The sequence below is a fragment of the Hermetia illucens genome, chromosome 4 (assembly GCF_905115235.1).
Source record: "Hermetia illucens chromosome 4, iHerIll2.2.curated.20191125, whole genome shotgun sequence".
NCBI lineage: Eukaryota > Metazoa > Arthropoda > Insecta > Diptera > Stratiomyidae > Hermetia > Hermetia illucens.
Genome location: NC_051852.1, coordinates 18,550,159 through 18,571,566, shown reverse-complemented (window position 1 = coordinate 18,571,566; position 21,408 = coordinate 18,550,159). Strand labels below are relative to the sequence as shown.

Here is a 21,408-nt window from a genome sequence, read left to right as displayed (position 1 = left end):
TCCTGAAGGCAGAGCATATCCTTAGGGCTGTCCTCCTGTAGACTGAACTCAGTTTGGTACCGTGAACTCTTAAAATTACCCTTATTTTGAGAACACACTTCGCCTATATGCATGGAATCAAAAATCTTTTATGTTAGTTGTCATTACAAATTTTTTATTCTTTGAAATATACAAATTTTTTGAGTGAATGATCAAAAAATAGGGCATCACTTATTACTAGATATTTTCTCTTTAAATTGTGATTTTATTTGACATAGAACCAACTTGAATCTCATTGTTTCTGTAATAGATACTTTTATTACGCGTTACTCTGATGGCTTCATAATCATTAGTACTGTGTACATAGCTTTCATTACCTGTGTAATAATAAAAGAATATATATATATATAAGAGAGATATTTATCTGATTTATGATGCCATTAATCAAAACTATATACAGAAACTATATATAGTATATATAGTATCCGTAAGTTTAGTGTATGTCCTTCATTCAATATTTCAAGAAGGCAAAGCTTTCTCTCTCTTAAAGTCACATTCATTATAGACTTCTTTTATTTGGTGTTGGGGGGAATGAAAGTAGATTCGAGCTCTGTGAAGGGTAAGTTACGTCCTTAGAGGCAGGGAAGCCCATCAGACCCATTGAAAGTCGGAATAAAGAACATTAATTGCTATAGGTTCTACATGTTGTAGGAAGGGGCGGTTAAGATAGTTGAGGCGGGAGGGGTAGTCCTGACGGAAAAGGTTTTTTTTTGAAGAAGGGGGAAGGGGTGAATTTTCGGTTTCACCTTGTTCATCATCATCAACGGCGCGAACTCGGTTTCCGATCTAGGCCAGCCTTCATAAGGAACTCAAGACATCCCCGTTTTGCGCCGAGGTTCACCAATTCGATATCCCTAAAAGCTGCCTGGCGTCCTGGCCTACGCCATCGCTCCATCTCAACCAGTGTCCGGCTCGTCTTCTTTTTCTACCATAGATATTGCCCTTATAGACTTTTCTGGCTGGACCGTGGATTATGACCCGCCCAACGCAACCTATTGAGTCGGATTTTATCCGCAGCTAGATGGTCATGGTATCGCTGATAGACTTCGTCATTATGAAGGCTACGGCTACTTTGTGCAAGGCAAGGTAATCACAGTGACAGGAGGGTGACCAGATTATGAAGCACTCAAGTACTCGAGGATGCTTCTATCAAGGGAGTTGCAGAAATATGATTAAAGGAGGGGGGAGTCGTAAGATCATAATTGCTTGAAGTGTCTCCGTTCCAGTGACCCCTAACACCGGCTAGCTATTAGTTTCTAAGCTATTAGAAATTTGACCAAGGTGTCCAGAATTTTGAAAAAACGAAGTCAGCATGTTGGCAGTAAGTTTTTGATGAACTTTTGTGTGGACTTGAGTGATGAACCAGATTACGTAAGAACACAGTGTCTTAGGATGAAGTGGACGTAACAAAGAAGGATATCTCATAGAATGGTGACTGAGGTGTTGAATACTTGGTCGCACGCGCACGTAGGGAGGAGAAGAGCCTGGGTGATTGTTACCAGAGTTGATTTCAAGGTTTCGAAATCCGCCGGGCGGTACATATATTCACGAAAATGGGAAAAAGAACGAAAGGCTGGGAGGAGTTATTGAGAAGGGATGAAAGACAAAAAGTATTAACAGAGCATAAAAAAATTAAATTCGACGCAGAGGAGGAAAGCAGGAGAGAGAAAAATACGGTTAGTACCTCTGATAATCTGTCGAAAAAAAGCTTTGTACAGGGAGAGGGAAACTAAGGCATGAAAAATAAACAAAAAATATGATAAAGAGATATGCGCGCGGGAGAATGACTCTTTCTGTGATAGAATTGTAAGGGGAGGGGGAGGAAAACGTGGATATAGCATGGAAAGGAGGTTTCACAGCTATCTGGAGATTTCCAGCGGTTGACTCGCCAACTGCAGCACAGTCCAGATATGAGAAGGGCGCTTGGAATGACTCATGCTGTGAACGAATCATAGGAGGAAGAGGAAACGATGGATACACCACGGAAAGGAGACTTGACAGCTATAAGGGGGCTTCCACTGGTTGATTTACAAAGTGCAGGGCAGTCTCAGTCGCAACGAGAGACAGAGTAACCTAAATCTAAAGTACTCTCACTCAGCCAGGTTTCAGTAATTTAAATGATGTGGTGTTGGGACTTTAAAAGCTTTAACTTTAGAGACCTCACAATTTGGTAAAAAAAATCTGACGATAATTAAAGAATCATTTTAGGTCGGCGAGTCTGTCGGGCGGAGCGGAAATTTTCTCTCAGTTTGGTCCTCCAAGGGGGGAAACTATATTAGCAGGTCAATAAACTCCATACGATTCCGTACGATCGTGGTTGCAAGGTGTAGCGGGGCACCAGGTGGCCGAACTGCAACCAAGTAACCGTTCCTACCATGCCTTTTGTTCGGAAAGTAGGATTAGATCACGAAATTGATGCGCCTTGCGAAAAAGGCGATCAGGCAGTAGGTCGTCAACAGCCTCGACAAGAATCAGGACCTGCTGATACTACTGAATGTTTGCGGCAAATGCATGATGTTCAGCACCACACAACGCTACTGGAGCCGCTGTCTTTTGTAACGTACATCCTTTACCACCGCAGAAGTTCGCAGTTGGGCAGCACAATGGAGAATGAAGATCCTGCTTTCATGCTCAGGCGATTCGACGCGGATATTCTATTCAGCTCATCTACGAATTTGCGCTCCCTATCGCAAACTGCCGTATTTTATCGACCTTGGGCTCAGTCAAAGTATGTGATAAAGTTCCTGTAGTTCAAAGTCATGTATCGTAGAGATCAAGAGCCCCATCACCATCGATTTCCCGGCAAACGTGATGGCCCAGAAGGAAGACGCAGTTCTTCAAAGTCTCAGGACCAACTGCAAATCGTCATTTCGGGAGTTGCCTAAGGGATCAACGCCATTTATTCCGACTGATTTCCTGGAGAAAGTATTTCACGCCGCCCTCGATCTACCAAACTACCAAACAGATAGCAGGACAAGGAATCGGTTACTTACCGCAAAATAGGACGCTGGAAGTTACTATAAGAGAAAAAGGTGACCCTTCGTCATCATTTAAGTTGTACCACTGGTCCTATTCTGGACCATCAATAACGAGAAATTCGTTGCAGACCCCATGAAGCTAATATACGGGGAGAACTTGGGACTTCGCACCGACCCTATATTAAATATAAGCCAAACCTCAACACACCTGGGTTGTTGCGTCTGCTTAAGGGCACAGTGTGGAATCTGAAGCTGCCACCACCCATCAATTACGCGAAAAACGTGGTCGATGTGCTTGGGGATCTCGACTCCTGCAGACACGTCTTAATTAGAATGGACGCCTCCCGGAGACTGTTCCAGGAACCTTACGAAAGTCATTTCAGCTTCGATATTGGAGATGTGCTTAAAAGGGTCTCTCTAGCCCGGCTAAAGCCTTTCTCCCTGGAGGAAAATATAGCCAGGAAGAGAGGTGCGCGTCGCGTTCATTTTGACTTACGGCAGTCGGCCTGAAGAAGCCATTCATCTGGTTCCTCGATGAAACCCTTTTGGTTTCAGCTGGGGGTGAGTGCAATTTGCGTAATGATCGCACAGGATGGAGTTAGACGGCAATGAATCCGGAATGTTCATATTTTGGCAGCCAGTTTCCATGATTATTTGCAAGCTAATGCATGCCAGAAAGCTCAGCCCAATTTTTAATTCATTGTTAATTATTTCATTCCTAATTAATTCATTCTCTATCAAAGTATATATATATATGGACTGGTTTTGATATGTTTGCCACACTTCGAACTTTTAACCAAATTTAACCAAGCGAACGAGTTCGTCTAGAACTTGGGATTATTGCAATGAATACCACATGAGGGTGCACGGTGCACTGTCAAACGCTTTCTCCAGATCCAGAAAGTCAATGCAAAGAGGTAAGGCAATTTAGGAATTTTATTGGACAGTCTTTTTTCTTCCATAATCGAACGTTTGTGCCTTCTTGCCCACTCTTCAATAAGGCGGGTAAAGAGCTCAATGAGAAGGGGTGTTGGGTCCCAGTTGTTCCTTTTCCAGAGCTCAGATACGATGTCGTTAGGTCTTTCCTCATTGTCATTCATTTGATTGCCTCTTTAATTTTATATGGTGTTGACGGGGAATAATGGAGCCATTCTTTCGTCGCCATTTTTTTCATTGACACCATCGAATGCTGTGTGCATTGGTGACATCTTTTGACAAATTGATACAAACCTCTCCCGCAATTACGAGTGTCTAGGAGAACGGCGATGGCTTTCTTTGATACACGATTGGTATTCTTATAAATCTTCCCAGCGTTTTATTATTATTATGATAGGGTCGCTTCTCCACATGGATCTCATTTGGACATCGTCATTCCAAAGCCAGGCACCATGCTTTCTGAACCGCTTACTGGGCTTGTGTATCATCAACATCGACAACACATAGTTATAGATCGCTTTGTCAAGTAGTTGCCAGAAAGCGTTTTCCTCGATATTTACTATGCTTGATTTTTCTCTCTTTTTAATTTCAGCACTTTTTTATCTGAGTTTGAGGATGGCGCGCCATGTAAATGACATGACGAAGTTTGGTTAATATTGGCGATCTGGTCTGATTATGCTTCAGGTTAAAGTTGCATAATTCGGCAAGTCCTCACACGACCTCCTCGTGGTGGCCGCTGGAAACCGTCTTCGGATGGGTCAAGAGTGTGTAGGGCAGACTGGGAGTAGGCTCATCCAACTGACGAGGAAGAGGCAAGTAGATCTGGCGGAAGGATGGACCGAAGTAACAGCCCGGAGATCGTCTTCCCTGCACTGGAGAAGGTGCTTATAGGACCCCAAGCTAAGGTGGAACAGAATACGCCGTAGGCTGCGTGACCAATGGGGAGTTTAGTCTCTAGTACGTGAACTCTGAATACCTTGGGTACCTTAAGTTTCAAATAAGACCCTTACCCTGGTGGCCGGGCCAGTCAGGGTGGACATTCTTGTCGGACTACTCGTGGGACCAACACATGGACTCAATTTCAAAAACGAATGAACCGACGATAGAAAAAGAGGGGGTGATGCCAGGTGCATCATCGACAGCAGTACACTCGATGCCAGCCGTAGCACCACTGTGCTGAAACCAACCGCAGGGACCCCCCGACGCGAGGCGGCAGACGGACTAGTGGCTTCCAGCCTGGAATCCATTGCCGTCAATCTGGATGTATCGACTAAGAAGGTCCACTGGTGTCCTGCTCAAGAACCAGTACCAGAAAGCTATGCTTATTCCTAGTAAGATTGCTTAGAATAAGGAGACCGGTACTGTCGACGAGCGGGATGGAAATGACCTCGCTAAATACCAGGCAACTGTTGAGAAATACAATAGCAAACGCCTGGCAGACGAGCAGAAGGCAGCCCAGCGCTCTGAAGCGCAATGAATCTCAAGGCGAGGTCAAGCATGATCGCAAGCGGAGCAGAGTGGGCAAGAGCTGAGACGCTAAGCAACATCCGAAGAAAATTGCGCAGCAACAGTCAGCCGGCGGGCCACGAACTGTGAAACCCTTCAGTGACGTGGCCAAGAGCCACTTACGTGTGGCGCTGGCAGATGGTAATTTTGCAAGCGGTAAACCAGCACCGGAGATGTGGACCAGTGTTGAGGCCAGGCTGTTGTAGATGGTCTTTGAGCATCTCCTGGACACCGAAGGCAAATACATGTGACTCTTCCATTGCTTTGATTCCCCTCAAATGGTCCGTGGATTCCACGTTATAGCTTACGAAGACCAATTCTCTAGGGACTTTCTTGGTTCCTGCGTCTCTAAGATCAACGAGACCTGGGAGATCGTAAAGCTCAATGTCATCCCTTACGACGAGATTCCCAGGAGACCGGTCGCTCGCATCTGGTTGCCGAAGATCGGCATGGGTAAGGACAAGCTCGCTCGATTCCTGCGCCTCCAAAACCTCAGGATTCTCATGGACGACTGGGTTGTTATCAAGGAGGAGGAACCCCAGACAACCAGTCAACCTTTTCTACTCCGTATCAACGAAGAGTGCCTGGGGGGACTGAAAAAGATCGACTATAAAGTGCGGTTCTGAGTCAGAAATGCAAAGGTAGGATGGGGACTGACGAACACCCCACGCAAGCATATCATATTGAGGGAAACACAGATAAATCTGCAGCACCCGAAGTGCGCCTCGGCTAATCTGCTAATCTGACATCGAAATCGCACTAGTACAGGAGCCCTGAGTCGGACCGACCGTTCAAAGGGCTCCGAAGCAAATATTTTAATTTATTCCGCAGCACAGGTTTTCCTGTGTCCGGACCTGAGTTCCAATGATTTAGCCGTGGTCAAGCTGGATCAGGCGGGGGCAGAGAACGTGTATATTTCCTCGGCTCACATGGCTCTTGACCGATTAGCTCCGCCGGAAGAACTACAACATTTGACGAACACCATAACAACAAAGAAAGCCAGGCCGAGACAGCAATGCGAGGCATACGCTTTGGGACAGCTCGGAAAAAACGGTAGAGGTGAATCAATCTGTGATTTTATTATTACTTCAAACCTATCGGCGTGTAATAGGGGCAGTAAACCAACCTTCTATTCCCCCTGCTCGGGCCCTCCAAATCCTTCAGAGACCTCAGGAGGATCGACTGGAGAAAGTTTGGTCAAGTAATTTAAAACAAATGATCCGGTGCCAAATTATTATAGTAAGATTGGCACGACAGACGAACTGGAGTCAAAGGTCGGAGCTCTGGAAAAGGTATTCGATACCGCCTTTAAAGTCTCGTGCCCTACTAAGTACAGCAAAAAGACACTACCGCCGTGGTGGAATGAAGATCTCTTCAGCCTCAGGAAGCTGACCAGAGAAATCTTCAACATCTGCTACAGGCAAAAATATTGGCAGCCATACAAGGATTGCCTGAAGAAGAACAAGTCGCCATCAGGACCCCCAAAAGGCGATCTTGGTTGGACTATTGTCAGAACATTGAAAGCACCAGTGAATCCGCGAGGCTCAGTAAGATTCTGTTCAAGCAACATACGAGCCCATCCTTTCTTAAAAAGTCAGAAGGCTCCTGGACGGAATCTTCTAGCGAGACTTTGGAGCTGCTGGTTCAAACGCACTTTCCCGCCAGCGAGGAGGACTTTGAATAAGAACCTTGTTTGGAGGGTTTGCCGCCACCCCAGCTGAGCGTTACGGAAGGTATGCCTGTGGGTCGCGAGATGCGGACTCATCATAAACCCAACCAAAACGGAACTAATGCTATTCACCACCAAGCCAAGGATACCTGCTTCTGCTACCACAGCTGGATAAACAAAGATTGGTTCTTTCCTCTAATGTAAAGTATCTGGGTGTAATCTTGGACCCAAAGCTAAATTGGAGATTTTACATAGAACTGAGGGATAAAAAGGCTTCTACAGCCTTCTATGCCTGCAAAGAAATGGGGTCTCCGGCCGAGGATGGTTCTTTGGATGTACACCGCTGTTGTGTGTCCGATCCTAACGTGCGGCTTCATTGTTTGGTGGCAGGCTTTGAGAGAAAAAAAGAAAAAGGATGAAGCTTAATAGGATGCAACAAACCGCGTGTGCAGGTGCTACTGTGGATCTGCAGTCCTGCCTGGCAGATGCTCTCCATGTACTCCTGCATCTCCATCCCCAAGACCTCCACATTAAATACGCTGCAGCGTGAAGTGCCGTCAGACTACGTGAGTTCGGATGCTTGGGAGCGAAGTTTTACGGCGGCAGCAACCGACGAAGTACCTCGGGAAATCTGGGCATCCCCAACGGGCGATCCCACACGTAAGCTGAACTTCACGAGAAATTTTGCTGTGGACTTTCCAACCAAGGCAAATTGGAAGACCGCCGGCGAGTTGCAAGGTTATGACTCAGTATTCTTTACCGGTATGGGGGTTTTCTCGAATACACACAGTGTATCCGAGTCGAATGGTCTCCCAGGTTACGCCAATGTATTCCAAGCGGAAGTACTGGGGATATTAGAAGTCTATATATGGGTGGAGAAATTCGAGCCCCAAGCGTAACATAGCACTCTGACTGACAGCCAAGCGGCCATTAAGGCTTTGTACTCAGCGACGACATCTTCCAGTTTGGTGAGCACCTCAAGCTCCTCTGGGTTCCCGGGCATAGAAACATAGAGTGGAATGAGCGGACTGACGGATTGGCCAGGCGAGGCTCTGTTCTTGGAAGCCCTTCGGTAAATACAGTCGGTGTTTCGCTGGTGGCTATCGAGGCCGAATTTACTCGCACTACCTAGTAGTCGCGAGCCACCTGTGCCAAGTCAAGGAGAATTTGACTCGATTATAAGATAGCCCGATCACGAGAGCTCCTGTACCCGACGCGTGCAAATCCATTTAAGATTACGGCGGTCTGCATGGGGCACTGGCCCATAAGGGACCATGCCGCCAGGCTCGGCACACCCTAAAATTCGCATTGCGGAAGCTGCGGAGAAGGAAGAGAAACTCTCATGCAATTTCTCTCCGATTGCCCAGCTCTAGCTAGAGTCAGGCTACGGACACTGGGTAAACCATTCTTGAGGGACCTCGGAGAGATTTCTAGCTGCTGGGTGGGAGAGCCACTTTGCTTCGTGAATACTACGGGCTGGCTCTGAAGATCCGAGCCGGCTAGACTTTACCTCCCTACTGTGGCATTAAAACGGCGCAGTGCAGGGCTAATTGGACTCCCCGAAGCGGCCACTGATACCTACCCTACCCTACCCTTGGTTAATGCTGCATAATCCGCAAATATGTGACGGCGATCTCTCCAGCAATAGTAGTGGGTTGGTATCTGGTGCCTTAAGTCGACTGGAATCGAGGGAACTATTTCGTATCGACCAACCTTCTTTAACTTCATATATTGAATAGGCAAAGGTTTCCTTATATGCACCTAAAGTGACGAAGAATATGAATATGCCCACTTGCGTACCAGTTGCGGTATACGAATCTCTGGACAAACTTGGATGTCATATGAAGGTGCTAACAATGACACGGTCTAGTCGATTAATAACGCAAACATCTGCTTGTATGTTACTAGCTGCTCTACAAAAGGTGCTACAATTTGTAAGGAACAAAGCACGAAGTATCCTTAGAGGATGTTGGCGCAAGTTCACCTCTTATCTATTAAGCCATTAATGAGCCTAAAGCAGATCTGATGATGAATTCTACTTACAGTCATGAAAGTAGCCAAAGTTATCGGTATTTGTTTTCCAGCCAATATAATTTTCTTCTCCTGAGTCATCTGCATAAATATAATAAGATGTTTTCGGAATCTTGGTGACAAGTCCATCCAGTTTGATGAGTAAAGCATGAACACCATCTGATCCGTTTTTTCCATAAACTTATTTGAATAGTAACAAGATGGATAGATTTCTGTAATTTCCGCAATCATAAATACAAATATTGCAGCAGTTTCTGTCAGCGACGGGGAAAATCTAAGATATATCAGACCCGAGGTTGAAAATACAATGATGGATGCGATGAATTGAAAGAAAATTGTAAAAGAGATGGTATTCTCTATTATTTTGAAGATACTGTAAAGACAAATACAGTACAATGCAGTGAAAACAGAGAAAGTATCTTTGTTAAACTCTACTTACTCCATTATAATCCGGTGATCCTCTAAACAATCTACAAAGTCTTGAAAACTTTCTTCCTCCGTTTTTTCTGGATCATGGTGAATATTTGCAAATCGTTCCATGATTATCTGAAGATGGGCGCTCAATAGACAAAGATACAAGGCACCGGTGAAGTCATTTGCTACATTTTGCACTGACAATATCAGTTGGAACATGGTCTGTATGAACAACGTAATCCAAAATCGAAAAGCGTTTTTCTTCCAATCGTAAGGAAACCAGGAATCGAATCCTAGTTTGGTGCCATTGGAAAGCGCCCCAGCAAGAGCATACGTTAAATTCACCCCCAAATAGAATAGGATAACACCCAGTGAAATTAACCTGCAGAAGTTGATTACCCTTCTCAATTTATCCTTCTGCTTGTCCGTCATAGGACGATTGTCCAGGCGTTTCAGCTGTTTATTGATTTCGATGAGGCTGGGTCTCAATCTTAAAATAACGAAGAATTTGATGGTGCAGGCAATGAGACAAATGTTCATGGGGACATTCTCCAGTAACTGTCATAAATTATTCACGTAAAACAATTCGATGATGAACGAGGAATAGTAGCAAATATTGGTGAGAATATAACTGGTAACAAGGTGAATTTTGTGTCGCAGGCGATAGTCCTCGGTTATAACCATTCCTTGCAACTTCAACGTAAAGTAAATGAATTCGAAAGCGCGGACAGTTTCAATTTTGTTTTCTGATGAATCCTTCGAACCGAATAACATCTTTGAATTTCCTCGAAGACTTTTCGACTTTCAGCTGACCTTTTCTCTCTTTCCACTTTTTTCTAAGACTGAACTAAAAAGGATTCACCTGGCCTGTTCGAGGCAACAACTCAGCACTAACACTTTAACATGGTGACAGGATAAATACCTGTTTTCTTTTTCGTCGCAGAATTGACAGTAAGGGAAATATATATTTATGATGACCTTACGTACAACAACATATGAACATTGCGATATGCCTTTGAATGTTATACAAGTACTCATCCTCATTCATTTTTGCAAGGACGAAGGTCACAATTCTACATATTTAATGTGGCATAAAGCCACCTGTTTTATTTCCAAGGATAGCTTCTCTGATCCTCATAATTGTTGATTGTTTTGATTTTTTTTCCTCCTGAGTTATTCATCATCATCATCAACGGCGCAACAACCGGTATCCGGCTAGGCCTGCCTTAATAAGGAACTCCAGACATCCCGGTTTTGCGCCGAAGTCCACCAATTCGATATCCCTAAAAGCTGTCTGGCGTCCTGACCTACGCCATCGCTCCATCTTAGGCCGGGTCTGCCTCGTCTTGTTTTCCTACCATAGATATTGCCCCAGAGGACTTTCCGGGTGGGATCATCCTCATCCATACGGATTAAGTGACCCGCCCACCGTAACCTATTGAGCCGGATTAAATCCACAACCGGACGGTCATGGTATCGCTCATAGATTTCGTTATTGTGTAGGCTACGGAATCTTCCATCCTCATGTAGGGGGCCAAAAATTCTTCTGAGGATTCTTCTCTCGAACGTGGCCAAGAGTTCGCAATTTTTCTTGCTAAGAACCCAAGTTTCCGAGGTATACATGAGGACTGGCAAGATCATAGTCTTGTACAGTAAGAGCTTTGACCCTATGGTGAGACGTTTCGAGCGGAACAGTCTTTGTAAGCTGAAATAGGCTCTGTTGGCTGACAACAACCGTGCGCGGATTTCATCATCGTAGTTGTTATCGGTTGTGATTTTCGACCCTAGATAGGAGAAATTGTCAACGGTCTCAAAGTTGTATTCTCCTATCCTTATTTTTCTTCGTGTTTGACCAGTGCGGTTTGATGTTGTTGGTTGATTCGTCTTCGGTGCTGACGTTGCCGCCATATATTTTGTCTTGCCTTCATTGATGTGCAGCCCAAGATCTCGCGCCAATAGCCGCCTGCTCGACCTGGATGAAGGCAGTTTGTAAGTCTCGGGTGGTTCTTCCCATGATGTCGATATCGTCAGCATAGGCCAGTAGTTGGGTGGACTTGAAGAGGATCGTACCTCTTGCATTTACCTCAGCATCACGAATCACTTTCTCGAGGGCCAGGTTAAAGAGGACGCATGATAGCGCACCCCCTTGTCGTAGACCGTTGTTGATGTCGAATGGTCTTGAGAGTGATCCTTCTGCTTTTATCTGGCCTCGCACATTGGTCAGGGTTAGCCTAGTCAGTCTTATTAATTTCGTCGGGATACCGAATTCTCTCATGGCCGTGTACAGTTTAAGCGGCTTTAAAGTCGATGAATAGATGGTGCAACTGTTGTCCATATTCCAACAGTTTTTCCATCGCTTGCCGCAGAGATAAAATCTGATCTGTTGCTGATTTGCCTGGAGTGAAGCCTCTTTGGTATGGGCCAATGATGTTCTGGGCGTATGGGGCTATCCCGCCTAGCAAGATAGTGGAGAATATCTTATAGATGGTTCTCAGCAACGTGATACCTCTATAATTGCTGCACTGTGTGATATCTCCCTTTTTATGTATGAGACAGATAATGCCTCGTTGCCAATCGTCAGGCATTGATTCGCTGTCCCATACCTTGAGCACAAGTTGATGAACCACTTGGTGTAACTGGTCGCCTCCATATTTAACGAATTCGGCTGTAATTGCATCGGCTCCTGGCGACTTATGATTTTTGAGCCGATGAATTGCACGGACTGTTTCTCCTAAACTTGGTGGTGGCAGCATTTGTCCGTCGTCTTCAGTTGGCGGGACCTCCAACTCGCCGTTGTTCTGGTTGTTCAGTAGCTCATCAAAGTACTCAACCCATCGCTCCAATATGCCCATTCTGTTGGAAATCAGATTTCCCTCTTTGTCTCGAGAGGATGAGCATCGAGGTGTATAAGGCTTTATCCTGCTGACTTGTTGGTAAAACTTCCGCGCCTGGTGCGGTTTCTCCCTGCACTTTTCTAGATCACAGACCTGTTGGTTCTCCCAGGCTTCCTTTTTCCGTCTGTGAAGCCGCTTCTCCGCTCGACGGAGTTCGTGATAAGTCTCTGCGCGTGCCCGCGTTCTTTGAGAATGCAACATTACTCGGTATGCAGCATTTTCCGTTCCGTTGCTAGCTTACATTCATCGTCAAACCAGCCGTTCCGACTCCTTTTGCGACTGGGGCCAAGTATGTTTGTGGCCGTATCCATGATAACGTTCTTCAGGTGATTGTGAAGATCATTTGTTGATGCTTCATCTCCAGGTCCTCTGTTGACTGCGGTTATTGCAGCATCCATTTCCCTCTTATAGGTGTCGCGGAGGGTTGTGTTGTGGATGGCTTCAGTGTTCACTCTCACCTGATTGTCAGAGGGGATTCTAGGTGGTATTGTTATTCGGGCTCGGAGCACCATGCCAACGAGATAGTGATCCGAGTCTATATTGGCCCCCTTATATGTTCTGACATTCATCAAGGGAGAGAGGTGGCGGCGTTCGATCAACACGTGGTCAATTTGGTTGAAAGTGGTCCCGTCTGGAGAGGCCCACGTATGTTTGTGGACCGCTTTCCGCGCAAACCAGGTACTTCCAACAACCATTTCGTGTGACCCTGCTAATTGAATAATCCGCAATCCGTTATCATTTGTTTTTTCGTGTAAGCTATGGGAGCCAATGTATCGCCTGAATACGGGCTCCGTCCCTACTTGGCTGTTGAAATCCCCAAGTATGATTTTGATATCATAGCGGGGACAGGGTTCGAGGGTTCGTTCTACTGCCTCGTAGAAGGTATCCTTTTCTGATTCTGCAGTCTCCTCTGTAGGGGCGTGAACGTTTATGAGGCTTATATTTCTAAACTTGCCTCGCAGGCGCAGAGTGCATAGCCGTTCGCTTATGTTTTCAAAGCCGATAACAGCAGGTTTCATTTTTTGGCTGACTAAGAAACCTAATCCGAGCACATGGTTTACTGGATGACTGCTATAATATATGGTGTAGTGGCTCTTCTCCAGGAAACCGGTCCCTGTCCATCGCATCTCTTGCAACGCTGTTATATCAGCCCTATATTGGGACAGGGTATCGGCTAGCTGCTCATCAGCTTGTTCTATGTATAGGGAGCGCACGTTCCATGAGAAAATGCGCAAATCGTTGTTCCGTTGTCGTTGCCGGGTCCGTCGTTTTAAAATATGTCCTGTCCGAGGCTCCTGTTGAGGCTTCGTAACAAGTTGTTTTCCGGGTAGGGTTGTCAGCCCTACCCAACCCCCAACCTGGAGGACCAGTTGGTACAATTTGTCCCGGTTTTAGGCACGGGAGACTCGCCTTCATCCTTCTCCGTCTGCAGCTTTTCGTCAAGAAAGAGCTCCCAGCGGTCACCACGTGGAGGTGGAGTTATTCATAAAACTTAAATGAGGACAAACGTACTTCCAAACAATTAAACTATTCATCAGTCCCACTTTGGGACAGCATTTTTGGTGGTCAAAGGGTAGTATTGGTCCCAGGGCGAAACGTGGATTGGTACCCACGATGGAGTATAAAACCTGGGAAACGCTTGCTGAACCAACACCGACAGCTCTACTATCAAACTCTATCTCCACCTCCACGTGGTGACCGCTGGGTGCTCTTTCTTAACGAAAAGCTGAAAACGGAGAAGGATGAAGGCGAGTTTCCTGCGCCAAAGAACGGAACATATTGTACCAACTGGCCCTCCAGGTTGGGGATGGGTAGGGCTGACAACCTTACACGGAAAACAATTTGTTACGAAGCCACAACAGGAGCCTCGGTCTGGATGGGTTTTACAAAGACGAACCCGGTAACGTATTCCTTTATCGTTTTTCTCATGCGATTTGCGCATTTTCTCATGGAACGTGCGCTCCCTGTACAGAGATGGAGCTGCCTAGCAGCTAGCTGATACCCTGTCCCAATATAGCGCTGATGTAACAGCATTGCAGGAGATGCAATGAACATAATGCGCAACACGACTCTATCCGTTAGCGCTCCTGAGCATCCCTCTGGCAATGTTGTGTGGAAAGAGTTTCCCTGTGTCTGCATAAAGCTCTTGATGGAAGCCGTTCTACCTTTCATAAGAGAAAAAGGTGTGTTCGGCATTATTCGCCACTTCATTACAGAACACACAATCAGGAGATCGTGCCTTCCCAATCTTGCGCAGGTAAAACTGGAGAAAATGCCCATGTAGAATTTGCGGAAAGAAGTAATGAATCTCACCATGCGTGCGGTCCAGCAACGGGTCTAAATTGTCGATGAGCCGCGCAGTCCATTTGCCTGATTTTGCTAAGAGAGTTGTAACTCGGTAAGTGTGCGTTGACGTTCTTCACGGGCAACCACCTCTCCTAAATCTTTGCTATTGCGGCAGTATATAGCTCTATGTTCCTTAGCAAGAGGTGCAATACTCGCGATCACCATCATAGCCGATTCTGAGACAGTGCAATAAGCAGACGCCACTTGCAAAGCTCCCCATTTCTACACTTGAGCAAGGCGCTTACGACCTCCTTGTCAAGGGCATCAGGTCAAACCTTCGCGCCATAGAGCAGAACGGATTGCATTTCTCCTATAAGAACACATCTTCTGTTAGATACAGGGGCCCCAAAATTCGCCATTAGCCGACTCATGGCCAAGACTCCAGCCACTGTTTGATTTGCTCGTAGAAGCTCATCTTCGAGTCGGACATTTAACCGCTGGTTTTGACTCTATAGTCAACTCGTCCAATGATATCGGATGCAAGGTCTGGATTCTCTGTGTGGTCAAGATGACTACTTTGGTTTTTTTCAGTGCAAGGTTGAAGCTATGAACAGTCATCAATCTGCTTACCCGTCGCATCAATATGTCTGCTCTGCGCCTTTTCAACAAGTGCCGCAACGTCGTCTGCACACCCCACCAGGCGCGGCTCTTCTGGCGTGTGAAGTCTTAGCAGATTATCGTAAGAAGCGTTCCAGAGGTCCACCCTAGGATGATCTCTGTGCTACTCCCGACGTGATTACCATCCTCCTCTTGCCCTCTAACATCTCATAGAGCAGGAAGCAGTCTTTCAGATGATCCCTCAATATCCGCAAGTGTTGGCTTGGCAGGTGGAATGAGTTTTCTAATGTGCCGAGCATCTCTGTCCATCTTAGGAAATTGAAGGTATTTTTGACATCAAGCATTATGAGGAGGATTATCCGTCGAAATTGGCGGCTGTGTGCCTCGACTTGATGAATCACATCCACGACATCGATAGCGGCATCTACCGGAGATCTCCCTGATCTGAACCCGAATTACCTTGTGGATAATTCCCCGGCAGCGGGGATTGTTTCAGTGAGTCTACTCCTAATAAGCTTTTCGAGCACTTTCCCGCTCATGTCAAGTATACACAGCGGTCGGTATGCAGACAGCAGCTCCAGGTCTCCTTTTTCCTTGTCAATCAACGTGAGGCTCGCTACCTTCCAGCGAAAAGCAAAAATGCCCTCCTTCGCTTCGAGCCGCAAGTCTGGCCTTTCGCGAGACACCAATTTGTAAACTTTCGCTGGGATTCCATCAGGACCTGGCGTCTTTTTGTTTTTCATTGTGAGAACCGCTTCCTTGAGTTTTCTTATTGTGAAAAGGAGGAAATCCTTGACACTTTACGCGATGATGTCAATACGGCGGTCAATAGTACGGGATATCTAGAGAATAATGCCAGTATAATGCAGTCTATCTGGTCGGTACTTAGTGTGCATTCACTCCGTTGATTAGGTTCTGCCAGTCGCGAGCTTTGCTTCTATTCTGACTTTTTTATTCTGCCTATGGTATGCGCAATAACCTCCTCGCGGGCGTGTAAAAGATATACCTGACGGCGGAGCTTATGGGACTTCCTTCTTAGGTCCGCAAATTCTGCATTCCACCAGTACATAGAAGGCTTGCCACCGCTGGGGCCCCTCCCGGGCATAGAAACCTCACACGCTGTTGCTACCAACCCTGGAGTACCTGTTGCAAAAGCGTTGACGAACTTTCCGATTTTGACCCTTGCGGCATTCCACACGCAGAGGGAGTGCCGGGTTGGTGCACGCCGACAAGTAGCGTCAACCACTTCTAACGCGATGTATTGGCGATCAGAAGTCTTCTGGGGGTCGTCACATGTCCACCGGTGGTGCCATAGATTCCGATGCAAAAGTTATGCCAGGAATGATCCCTTCGTAGTCTGGGTGCCGAAACGTCGGCGTGGATAGGGTATTTAAAACTACGAAGCTGGTTCTCGCTACCGTTTCCAGGGATCTGTTTCCCTTTACAGTTTGGCTGAAGTGTGCCCCGTTCAAGGACCGCCAATCAGGGTTCGCCGCTTCGTCCCCGAAGCGGTGTTCGTTAGACCATCAAGCCGGAGTTGAAACTCCCGAATCGTCGCTAAAAAACGTTATTCTTAAACACCGAATGCAGATAAAGTCCTCGGTCTTGGGCAAAAACACGCAGTCGAACGTCGTTCCGAACCCAGATGGCAGCGGCGCCTGAGAGTTGAAATGCCGTGAAGCCGGGTTCCTCTTCCGATATGCGCTACCAGCTGATGAGCGGTAGCATCCCGGTGCATGCTAATTTGTATGATGCGGATCAAGCTAGTCGTGTCTTAGCCCTTTCCCTTCCTGAACCCGCAGTGTGTGCAACGTTCTCAACAGAGCCGCCATGATTCCTGCAGAGAAAGAAATTTTCGCTGCAAGTTTTCGGTTGGTGACCTACCTGACCGCATTTCCGGCATGTCATCCATTTCGTATTTTTCTGTGGGACAGTCAAGATTTCGAATTTCTAGAGAGCTCATATGCTCTAGACTAAAAACTCCCCCAGTAACCCTAACCGCTTCGCTGAGCGTACTCTTGGTAGTCCGCTTCGGGCCTAGTTCAACAAGGACTCCGCCACTCTTCGTTTTCCGTGTGGAAGGCACTTTTGCTCCGTTATCTTTGGGTTTCATCCTGTAAGGGATTTCACTAAGGACTTTCGCAAATGTTTTGCCTTCCGTCGGCTTAATGAGCAGAGATGGCGGTCTAGTCCTTCTTCGTTTCCTCGTCTTTTCAGATACTAACTTTTGGTTTGTAGCCTCGTTGTCTTTGAACAAGTGGGTTTCAGTTAGTTTTCTTTTATCCTTCTTTGCCTTCTTTTTCTGGGCTCTGGAAAGTACTTTTATAAAGTCTCCTTCAGCCAGCCAGCCCTTTTTCCTCATTCCCTTTTACTAGGGTTTACTTGCGTTCCGTTTTGCGTTTGCAGTATTCTCAGTAGGTAAGAGCGTCTTATGCTGCTCTCCACGTTCGCCTGTAGAAGGAGATGTCCAAACTTTTTGGCGCCTTTACTGACATTCCTCTGGAGGAACGTTGCCGATCGCGTACGCTTCACCACTGCTGCACATTTCCTGATGAGCCTTTCCTTTTCGGTTTTAGCTAGGATGGTCAACTGCACTTCCACTCAATTCGTGCCCGACTGGCGATTTTTTCCGGGGTAGGGACACTGCAGGGTATTGGATTTGTCGTTTCTGCACCGTCAGTCGCGCGTTGGGACATCCCCTTTCTTTGAGTGTCTCGGTGTCACATCGGGTGTTTCAGGCCACACTATCTCTTTCACTTGTCGCTGCGGTGAACCGCACATTTTTGAGCTGCGCACAAAGGCAGTAAACTCATCCTTCTTCCCTGATATTTCGCCGATTTTCTTTTGTATTAAGATTATTCTCAATGGAAATTTCATCGGCGCACCGTGTGCAAAGGAGCAGCCCGCAATAGCTAGGAACGAGTGTACTCTCGGAGACAGGCACCCCACCCCAGTTCCCTGAGTTCACACCTACGCTTAGCTGGCTCTTGGTGGACGTTTGGCAGAGCTAGGCTCACATTATCCCATCGACATCGACCGAAAGCTATCAACGGCTCCGAGGACTCCCAGTGTGTCCCGACGTGTACCTATCATTCGCGGTTCGCTCACCGCTTGCTTGCGATGCATATGTCAATGCAAGAGGCATCACCCTGATCGACTCAACCCACTGGCCTATGCTGAAGATATTGACATCATGGGAAGGACAATACGAGATGTATAGTCTACCTTCATCCAGATCGAGCAGGCGGTGCGTGACCTTCAGCTGCACACTAATCAAGGCAAAACAAAATATATGGTGGTAACGTCAGCACCACAAACCAAAGAAGCAACAACATCAGATAGCACTAGTTAAATGAGAACAGTAAAAATAGGAGACCACAACTTGAAGACCGTTGATAATTTGTCCTATTTAGAATCAAACACAACTGATAAAAGCTACCTATGTCGGTGAAATCCCCGCATGATTGTTGGCTGTCAACAGAGATTATGTAAGCTCACAAAAACTCTTTCGTTCGAAAAGTCAGAGATTGTCAGAGCTCTTATTGTACAGGATGATGAACTCGCCAGTTCTTAAGTGTTTCTCGGGAGCTTGGGTTCTTAGCAAGAAGAATTGCAAACTCTCGACCGCGTTTGAGACAAGAATTCAAAGAAGAATCTGTCCGTTTGTAGATAAAATCTGGTTCAACACGTTACGGTAGATCATTTAATCTGTATGGAAGAGGCTGATCCAGCCCTCAAAATCTACAAGGGCAATATCCATAGTAGAAAAAGAAGACGATTTTTAGAAGACCTTGGTGCAAAACCGGGATGCCTGAAGTCCATTACTAAGGCACTACTCCGTTGATGATGATTCTGTACAGGTCTCTATCTTCCCGAAGTAGGCAGAGGTCGGTTTTCAAGGGGTGACCAACATACATCTTAGCCACTCTCTTCATGTAGGTAGACGATGTGGCCATCCTACAACAATGTCCCTTTATGAAACCCTTTGGGCCAGAAATGCGTTTGGCGTTGTTAGCGTCAGGAGGAGAGGACTTTCTTTGCTCTAGCTAGAGCCCAATCATTATTTGGGGACCTCAAAAATATTTTTGGTTGAGTGGAGGAGCTGCTATCCTATGTGAAAACTCCCGACTGGCTCTGAAAATCTGAGCCTGGTAGATTCTGCTCCCCTTGTCTCTTCCACGGCAGTCACGATCTTTGTAGTTTGTAGCATTAAACGAAGCACCATAGCGTCAATGGGGTCCCCGGAGCGGACGCTTATATCTACTCACGAACCACACCCAAAGGGAAAGAAAGAATTATTAAGGCAACATTGGCATTCTTGGGACAGGGGATGTAACCGTTTTAACCGTCGAGACATATAAGGTCTATGATCTTGACTCAACACCACAGGTCTGAATTTTTGAAATTTTGTGGAATTGATTATAACATTTAGATTCAAACAAATATCATTACTTACGGACATGAAAGTTGCCAAGGTTATCGGTATCTGTTTTCCGGCCAAGATAACTTTTTTCTTCTGCGTCATCTGCATGAATATAATAAGATGTTTCCGGAATCTTGGTGACAAGTCCATCCAGTTTGACGAGTATAGCATGAAGACTATCCTATCCGTTTTTTCCATAAACTTGTCCGAATAGTAACAAGATGGAAATATCTCTGTTACTTCCGCTACCATAAATACAAACGCTGCTACAGTCTCAGTGAAGGATGGTGAGAATCTGAGGTATATTAGTCCAGCCGTTGAAAATGCCAGAATGGATGTGATGCATTGAATGAAAATTGTAATAGAGAGGGTATTCTGTATCGTTTCGAAAATGCTGTCAGGACAAGCAGAAAGAAATGTATTGGACTCGGTTAATGCAATGCTCCTTAAAACAGAAAGAAAACATGTCCTTGGTTACAACTTACTTAATTATGATCTGGTGGTCGTCTATGCACTTTATAAAGTCTTGGAAACTTTCCTCCTCCGTTTTCTCTGGATCATAGTGAATATCTGCAAATCGTTCCATTATTATCTCCAGATGGGCGCCCAGTACACTAAGATACAAGGCCCCAAGGAAGTCATTCGGTACCTGTTCCAATGACAATTGCTGCTGAAACGCAGTCTGTATCAGCAACGAAATCCAAAATCGAAAAGGATTCTTCTTATAGTCGTAGGGGAACCAAGTTTCAAACCCAAGCTTCGTGCCATGTGAAAGTGCCGAAGCAAGGGCATAAGTTAAATTCACCCCCAAGTAAAACAGGGTTACACTCAGTGAAATCATCCTGCAAAACTTGATTACCCCTCTCAGTTGATCCTTCTGTTTGTCTGTCATAGGTCGAGTATCCAAGCGTTTGAGTTGTTTATTGATTTCGATGAGGCTGGGTCTTAGTCTCAGAATAACGAAGAATTTGATACAACAGGCTGTCACACAGAGGTTCATAGGGACGTTTTCCAACAACTGCCTCAAATTGCTCACGTAAAACAATTGGATGATGAACGAGGAGTAATAGATAATATTTATAAGAATATAATTTGCAATTACGTGTATTTTATGCCGCAGCTGATAGTCCTCGGTTAGAGCCATTCCCTGGAACCTCAACGTAAAGAAAATGACTCCGAAGGCCCGGATGCTTTCAATTTCATTTTTCGAAGAATTTTTCGATACTGAAAATACCTTTGGGTTTGTTAAGGACATTTCAACTCTACGCTACGCGGTTTTACACTTCCGGCTTTTTATTAGTAAGCAGTTGTCCACTGAAAATACTTCACCTGAACTGTTCGACGCACAATATCCATTTTTACAGAAACAGCTTTAAACTAGTCCTTGAGCCCAGTGACAGGATAAATACCAGTTTCTTTCGTTATAGAGCTGACAGCATGGCAAGCGTATATCATATATCTGATACCGGTCGATACAAGTAAGAATTGAATGTTATACCCATCCTCTGCCATTTTTCCATATCTGCATTTTTAATGTCACATTTTTGCACTGAATTGTTTTATTTTCAAGGCTAACCTCTTGGATCCTTTATTGATTCTTTCATGTATTTTTCG

The 21,408-nt window shown here is 45.7% G+C and overlaps 1 protein-coding gene across 1 annotated transcript; it reads right to left on the bottom strand.

The window, feature by feature from the left end:
- Nucleotides 1-247: 247 nt before the first annotated feature.
- LOC119655456 (odorant receptor 33a-like) lies at nt 248-21,127 on the bottom strand. Its single transcript, XM_038061357.1, has 3 exons — nt 20,280-21,127; nt 19,828-20,188; nt 248-356 (listed from the first exon to the last, which is right to left on the bottom strand). The coding sequence occupies exons 1-3, from the start codon at nt 21,047-21,049 to the stop codon at nt 306-308; spliced, it is 1,182 nt and encodes a 393-aa protein (XP_037917285.1). The 5' UTR covers nt 21,050-21,127; the 3' UTR covers nt 248-305.
- Nucleotides 21,128-21,408: the final 281 nt, after the last annotated feature.